The 8,167-nt window shown below is 41.0% G+C and overlaps 1 protein-coding gene across 1 annotated transcript; it reads right to left on the bottom strand.

The window, feature by feature from the left end:
- Nucleotides 1–538: 538 nt before the first annotated feature.
- endog (endonuclease G) lies at nt 539–7,056 on the bottom strand. The gene is made up of 3 exons (XM_017466844.3): nt 6,329–7,056; nt 3,134–3,243; nt 539–1,460 (listed from the first exon to the last, which is right to left on the bottom strand). Exons 1-3 carry the CDS (start codon nt 6,854–6,856, stop codon nt 1,181–1,183), a joined length of 918 nt encoding a protein of 305 aa, XP_017322333.1. The 5' UTR covers nt 6,857–7,056; the 3' UTR covers nt 539–1,180.
- Between the last annotated feature and the right edge of the window lie 1,111 nt (nt 7,057–8,167).

The following is an 8,167-nucleotide window of genomic DNA, read 5'->3' as shown; positions in this document are numbered from 1 at the left end:
CTGCAGAAGTTACAGCGCCCTCCACTGATACCGGCACGCTCTGTAAATATGAGCAAACAAGGCTGTGAAAAATCGCCTTTATTGTTTAACCTTTTGGTCAAAAGATTCACAAAAATACTCTGCTCTCATGGATATCAAACAACTGCAAACATAAGACAGATTTATTTATAAAAAAAACTTTTTATAACTTTGTTAAATATAGGTGTGCAACAATTTTTGGCACCCTTTTAGTCAATACTTTGTGCGAACTCCCCTTGCCAAGATAACAGCTCTGAGCCTTCTCCTATAATACCTGATGAGGTTGAGAATACATGGAAAGCGATCTGAGACCGTTCTTCCATACAGAATCTCTCCAAATCCTTTCAAAGCTAAATTTATTTTCCAATAGAATAAGACCATTTCAAAATTTGAAACGAGTAACAAAAATCTAGAAATAGGCTTCATAATCTTATATTTATATCTTATAGTAATGTCTAATAAAGCAAAATATTAGATGCCTATTTTAAAGATGTTTTTACTTGCTAAGACATTTAAAAAAAAAAAAAATTTTTGGTGAATGTATTTCTTTAAATCCTGTCATGTATCCTCTGTAACTTCTGCACTTCAGCTTTACTATGCCTTAAAATGTGTAATAAGCCCCAAGTCTGAAACTTGGCTTAAGATACACAACATGAAAATACAGAAAATATATCTTTTCCAACGTACACAACGAGTCGTTCAAATATTTTTATTATTAGAACTTTCAATGCAATTGACCATTTTAGAATAAAATAATGTAATATATTAATCTTTAATGTTTATGCAATTAAATCTCATACAGTAGCTGCCACATCTCACTGATCTGTGCTCAAGCGCATTTCAGTAGCTGATCACGAATTTTGTAGCAACAGGATTGTTCTCCTAAACTTTTCAATTCAACTCAATTTCATTTGTATAGCGCTTTTAACAATGGACACTGTCTCAAAGCAGCTTTACAGAAATATGATACACAGGATACAGATTTTAAGTGTGTGAATTTATCCCTACTGAGCAAGCCGGTGGCGAGGAAAAACTCCCTGAGATGGAAACTTAGACGTTGAATTTTCATACTTGTCAATTGTTCAAGTAAATGGACCTTATATTTCTTTCAGACCACACATTCAGCTGTGTGTTATTTGTGTGATTTGCGTGTGTGGAGAGATCACACCCTGGCAGTAATGGCCTGCAGGCTGTTGGTCCTCTTTAGGATGTTGGGGACGAACAGCAGACCCGACGCTCTCTCGATGCTCTCGATGGGCACCAGGAAGCGCTCGAGCGGGATCTTCTCATCAACCGGTGTGTTGGGCATCACGTAGGATCGCAGCTCCACCTCGCCACGCTTCTTCTCCAGGATCACAACCTTAAAAAAGTGTGTGGGAACTGCCACGTGGTTCTTCCCGATCACCTGATACTTCACATACATCTTCCCATCAGGCTCCTGCCTGAGAAAAGCACAAAGTCTGGATTAACGCCACAACTCTGCACAACCTGCATCGACATGTATCTTTCTTATATTCATTGATACAAGTATGAACACATGAGGAAGAGGTATTCATTTAAAGGAGGAGTCTGTCATTTTTAAAGCCCTTTACTGCTTGAGAAGTAACTTCACGAGAAAGTTTGTTTTTTAATCCTGTCACATTATATCTTGCTGCTCTCGTTGTTTAAGTGTTCAAAACAAGTGGATAGAAGTTTGTAAAATGTGTATGCATATATATATATATATATATATATATATATATATATATATATATATATACACACACACACACACACACATACACACACAGTGCATCCGGAAAGTATTCACAGCGCTTCACTTTTTGTTACAGCCTTATTCCAAAATGGATTCAATTCATTATTTCCCTCAAAATTCTACAAACAATACACCATAATGACAACATGAAAGAAGTTTGTTTGAAATCTTTGCAAATTTATTAAAAAAAAAAAAAAAAAAAAAAGCACGTACATAAGTATTCACAGCCTTTGCCATGACACTGTAAATTGAGCTCAGGTGCATCCTGTTTCCCCTGATCATCCTTGAGATGTTTCTACAACTTGATTGGAGTCCACCTGTGGTAAATTCAGTTGATTGGACATGATTTGGAAAGGCACACACCTGTCTATATAAGGTCCCGCAGTTAACAATGCATGTCAGAGCACAAACCAAGCCATGAAGTCCAAGGAATTGTCTGGAGACCTCCGAGACAGGACTGTGTCGAGGCACAGATCTGGGGAAGGGTACAGAAACATTTCTACAGCATTGAAGGTCCCAATGAGCACAGTGGCCTCCATCATCCATAAATGGAAGAAGTCTGGAACAAGCAGGACTCTTCCTAGAGCTGGCCGCCCGGCCAAACTGAGCGACTGGGGGAGAAGGGCATTAGTCGGGGAACTTACCAAAAACCCGATGGTCACTCTGACAGAGCTCCAGAGTGTTTCTGTGGAGAGAGGAGAACCTTCTAGAAGAACAACAATCTCTGCAGCACTCCACCAATCAGGCCTGCATGGTAGAGTGGGCAGACGGAAGCCACTAATCAGTAAAAGGCACATGACAGCCCACCTAGAGTTTGCCAAAAGGCACCTGAAGGACTCTCAGACCAAAGACTGAACGAAGATTGAACTCTTTGGCCAGAATGGCAAGCGTCATGTCTGGAGGAAACCAGACACCAGTCATCACCTGGCCAGTACCATCCCTACAGTGAAGCATGGTGGTGGCAGCATCATGCTGTGGGGATGTTTTTCAGCAGCAGGAACTGGGAGACTACTCAGGATCGAGGGAAAGATGAATGCAGCAATGTACAAAGACATCCTTGATAAAAACCTGCTCCAGAGCGCTCTACAATCAGACTGGGGTGAAGGTTTATCTTCCAACAGGACAACGACCCTAAGCACACAGCCAAGATAACAAAAAGAGTGGCTACAGGACAACATGGCTTTTGACTGTATAATTTTAGTCGTCAGAGCATGATTCAATTATTAGCAGTGTGGAACATACTAGATGTGATTACACCAACTTCCTATCATCTTTACAAAGGAGTCCATCTCCTAAAATTCTGACATATCTACATTTTCAGATGACGGGTTGAGGTTAGTGGCAGTAACTGTCGCATACCTGGGTAGATAAAGCGGCCCCGAGCACACGTACACGTTCTCGTAGTGTTTAGTGAGAGAGCGGCAGTACTTCTCCAAATTGTTCCACGCATTCTGGTTTAGGTGAGGATTCTGTGGAGAGAAAAATCTGACAAATATCAAAATCTGCAATATATAACATCTTAAGCTTTTTTCCACCTCTAAAGCAAATGACTATCAAATCACAATACAAGTGCGGAAGCAAAGACCGAACCATATGGACAAAGTACCACGTTGTGATTATGCGCGTACTTTTTTCAATGGGTATTACGTTTATGCTTCGACTGTTATTTAATGGCGATTATTACTTTTGTTAATGGTTTGAAAAATATCATTCAAACAGTCGACTAAACATGTTCAGAATCAGGAACTAAAATAAATGTATATAATAGGTATAGGATACTGAATTGTTCATATTCCTGACACTGCAATAGATTACTACAATATATTACATCCTATATCTACATCTAGAATATCACCCTACATCTCCCACATTTCCCACATTCAGTCTGGAGCTCATATTTTAAACAAAATTAGTCTGGATCTCTGTATAAACTTTTGTTTGCGTATAATTCTCTGAGTCAGTCAAAAAAAAAATCTTATGTTTTAACTTGAGGTGCTGAATCCAAATTGGAACTCAAAACCGTTTTCCCAAAATGTCTTCAACAGTATACGTATACACTGCTTTTTGAAAGTAACAGCACAATCCGGCAATTTCCCCGAAGCCAAATGATAGAATCTTTGATGCGATTTAGTTAACAAATTGACCATCGTTATTATATTTCTTTAAAAAGCAAAATTATTTCCCATTTTTCGAGTCGTGAGAATGCTGTAATTCATTAACACATCAACAGAAACACCTGCTTGTGGTTTCTGAGAATGTACGGTTTGATCACAGGGCACAAAACAACAACGTGAACATTGAAAAGTGGGCTTAAAGTAGTGCACAATCCCAGCTATAGTCCTGGAGAACCTCCTGTCCTGCATGCTATAGCTCATTTTCATGCTTGCAGGTTGTTTCCTTTTAGTGTTTTTCCTGCTCTAGCACACACTTCTGCTCAGAGGGTTGATAATTAGCTGCTTAGTTATCTTACACATGGTCATGACTGAGCCTGGAGCCTATCCCAGGGAACTCGGGGCACAAGATGGGGGACACCCTGGACGGGGTGCCAACCCATCGAAGGGCACAATCACACACACTATGGACAATTTGGAAATGATGATCAGCCTACAGTGCATGTTTTTGGACTGCAGGAGGAAACCCGAGAACCCTGATGCACGGAGAACATGCTAACTCCGTACACACAGGGCGGAGGCAGGATTCGAACCCCCAACCCCGTAGGTGCGAGGCAAATGTGTTGACCACTAAGCCACTCATTTGAGCCTGCACCCAGGACAGATTCGGGTCATGCGTGAGGGAAGAGCTTATGATTGCAGGTTTGATATCAGATAGAAGAATTCCTTTCAAACTGTGGATTGTTTCTGCAATTCCATACGTCACTTTTGCGCATGCAGGTTTGCAAAAAATCTCATCCGTTTTCCTTTGGTACCAACAGAACTTTTTGGATCCAAAGAATGAGCCGTTTTTTTAGAAAGGCATGCAGGCCGGCATGAGACATGCAAAGCTGAGCTAAATACAGCGCTGTAATCCTATAAAAGTCTGGTTTTATTTGTCAGTGAGGAATTCTATCCTCCTCTCTGATCATAACAACCCTTTCCATACCATTACAAATCACGTCACTGAGCACACAGCATTGAGAGCGGAGCGCTTCCATACCTGATACAGACCGCACCATGGTTCAGTGGATGAGAGTCCCAGACCGACTTTTTCAAGAGGACAAGCATTCTCAAGACCACTCTCGGGCTTGAAAACTGCTTTCACACACACCAATTGTACCGAGCTCTCAGAGCTGGGGGTACTCCAGGACCGTGGTCACCATTGCCCTAGTCCAAAGGTTCTCAAGCATGGTCCTGGAGTACCCCATCATTCACATTTTAGTGTTTTCCCTGCTCTAACCCACTCACGTACAGTAGGAAGAGCTGCTAATTAGCTGCTTATCTGAATGTCAGGTATGTTGCGAGCAGGGACAACACTAATGCCACGTCCCAGTTCCACTACTGTCCGTCCTAAAAAGTATCCGAGATTAGAACGAACGTGTCCCGAATCACGGCATGTTGAAATGAGTACCCCATAAGTACCCGCATGGTCTACTATTTCCTATTAGTGTAGATTTGCAAAGCATGTATGCGTGGACACGTTATCATTTAATATTGTCCACAACTCCTTGCATGAGGAAGGAGGACGTTTCTGATGGTTTGCATTACCAGACTCAACCTGCCGACATGGCAGACGAGCGTAACGTCAGTGATGCGTTTTCAGTATTTAAGTGTACTTAACTTAAATGTTAAGCACTAACCAAAGTGGTTATTTTTAAGCCAGTACTTATATTATATTATAACTTTGGCTTTTATTGTTACACACATCAGTAGGTATAAACATCAGTACCAGTCTCCTCATGCAAGACCTGCGTCTGGTAGATCTGCAAATCTTAGCAATAAGGTAGGACGCATTTTACAGAGGTGTAAATGAAATGTGGAGAAATAAATCAAGGGAATGGGAAATTTGTATCTAGGCAACAACGTTCTCTTCTGTTACGTGACATGTTACTATGTCCCAGTACTTACATACTCTTTAGCTACACACTCAAAAGGTATGTACTTTTTCCTTCACAAAAATAGTGCATATTTATAGTGCATAGTACAGTGGTTTTCAAAGTGGAGGCCGCCAGGGGGCGCCCGGGGGGCCTCAACAATTTGGTGTGAAAAATAAATTCTCACTCTCAGACAACCCCACACACACACACACACACACACACACACACACACACACAATCAATTCCTAATGTAATGTAATGTAAAGATGTAAGATGTAATTATTAATTAAAAAGGGGGGGGGGGATATATTCAGAAGTCTGTATGTTTAATGTGTTTTAAAGACATCTTGCAAAAGGGGGGCCTCAATCAAATGTTAATGCCATTTGGGGGGCCTTGCCCTGGAAAAGTTTGGGAACCCCTGGCATAGTATACAGTATGTAGGCGAATTGGGACGCAGGATCAGACTGATCCAGGATCAGAGTGGGTCACCACTGCACTAGTCAGAGAGTGGATGAGGCAGGACCTGTGGTACCACGTTGCTGAGATAGAAAGTGTCATCCATGGCCTTCTGGCTCCGTTTATGATTCGCAGCGGCGGCCAGGTGTCCTCTGTCAAAGCCACTCCCCTTGTAGTCGCTGTTCGTCGCTCGGTGGTACACGTGCACCGAATCATCCTCCTTAAAGTTGCACAGCTTCCGGTCGGATGTTCCGGTCAGAGCGTCAGCACTGAGCTGTTCGATCACCCAGGCTGGCGTCCTGCTCCGCGGATCGTAACAGGTGACATACGACTCCCGCGATCTGATGTGAGACAGAGACGGGAAGCCGTACTTAACCGCCGCTGTGGATGTGCTCGGGGTTAACTGACCGTGCTGATACGGGATTAGTTCCGACGCTGCGTTCACGCTCGGCATCGGGATGACGGGGATTCTCTGGAGGAGGCCATCTTCAGGACGAAAGCGGTTTGAAGAGCTGCTCAGAGCAACACCGACACCGGTGCCGACTGCCAAGGACACTCCGGAGATGAACCACCGGGAACAACACAGGCGCTGCATCGTTCACCTTCACACCCTGCAGTCTGTTTACTAATCAAATAAAACGTATTAAGTGTTGTTGTTGTTGTTCTTTTAATCTTATCTATAAACTCATTTATCCAGTTGGCTAGCTCTTCGCTTAAATTCAACGCGCGTCCAACAGCAGTACTGTACATGAAGCCGGTTAACCTCTTCGAGTTTGGTCGCAGGCTTATGACGTCATGCCATTTCTTAAAGCGGTACAACTACTTGTATGTTTTCCAGCTAACTTGAACTTGTCTAGTGTAGATATTAAAAATGGGAACTAAGAAGAAGAAGGACACGAAAGTTTTTTTGATAGATAACGTTATTTTATTGCCTAAACATTTTATCCATAAATACAGATTTAAAATAAATATCTTCCCCTGTTTCTAGTCTTTAAGAACTATCTGGTACAATACCTAAAAGCCGTGTCAAAAATATAAAATAAAATGGGCTTTTGTTCATTTTAGTTGATAAAAATATATATATATATATATATATATATATATATATATATATATATATATATATATATATATATATATATATATTGTAAAAGTCCCTGTGACCAATTTGTACTCATTGGTATGGCAGTGTTTGTGTTTATAAGCTTATTATTTAACTCATTTATTTACATACCCCCCCCCCCCCCTTTTTTTTCAAAGGACTTGATTTTAAACTGAATGCCATCTTGTTGTAATATTATTGGTTTTATTTGAATTAAAAGAAAAACTATTTGTATGTTTTCCCTGAAGATAATAAATTACTACTCAAAAAATACTATACAAATGCACAGATCAGCCATAACATTAAAACCACTGACAGGTGAAGCGGATAACACTGATTATCTCATTACAGTGGCTCCTGACAAGGAGTGGGATTTACAGTATTATGCAGCAAATGAACAGTCAGTTCCCTGCTGAAAAAAAAACAATAGAAACCATCACAGAATTTCTAATGGTGTCCTCCACAAATACCACTACAAACCATCAGCTAACCATTAAAACCATTACCATTGTTGGTGCATAATTGTATGCTCTAAACATGAGATAATAGAAGGCAACAAATTACCAGTAGAGACCCATAGGGACCATTACATTTTCCATTAAAACCATTACAAATTCCATGAGTTTCTATTATTTTTTTCAGCAGGGTCCTTGAAGTTGATTTGTTGGAAGCAGGAAAAATGGGCAAGCGTAAGGATCTGAGTGACTTTGACAAGGGCCAAATTGTAATAGGTAGATGACTGGCTCAGGTGGTTTTATTGGTATGGCTGCTCGGTGTATATCTATAGATGTATAGGGAATGTTT

Source organism: Ictalurus punctatus, chromosome 5 (assembly GCF_001660625.3).
Source record: "Ictalurus punctatus breed USDA103 chromosome 5, Coco_2.0, whole genome shotgun sequence".
NCBI classification, from domain to species: Eukaryota; Metazoa; Chordata; class Actinopteri; order Siluriformes; family Ictaluridae; genus Ictalurus; species Ictalurus punctatus.
The sequence above is the reverse complement of the archived record's forward strand: the minus strand, read 5'-3'. Positions and strand labels throughout refer to the sequence as shown.

Excerpts from the sequence above, each read along its gene's own strand:
- endog (XM_017466844.3), bottom strand. The coding sequence starts at position 6,856 with ATGCAGCGCCTGTGTTGTTCCCGGTGGTTCATCTCCGGAGTGTCCTTG. Across the intron at positions 3,244-6,328 it reads TCAGCAACGTGGTACCACAG|AATCCTCACCTAAACCAGAA; the intron begins GTCCTGCCTCAT and ends TTCTCTCCACAG. Across the intron at positions 1,461-3,133 it reads GGGCCGCTTTATCTACCCAG|GCAGGAGCCTGATGGGAAGA; the intron begins GTATGCGACAGT and ends TGCTTTTCTCAG.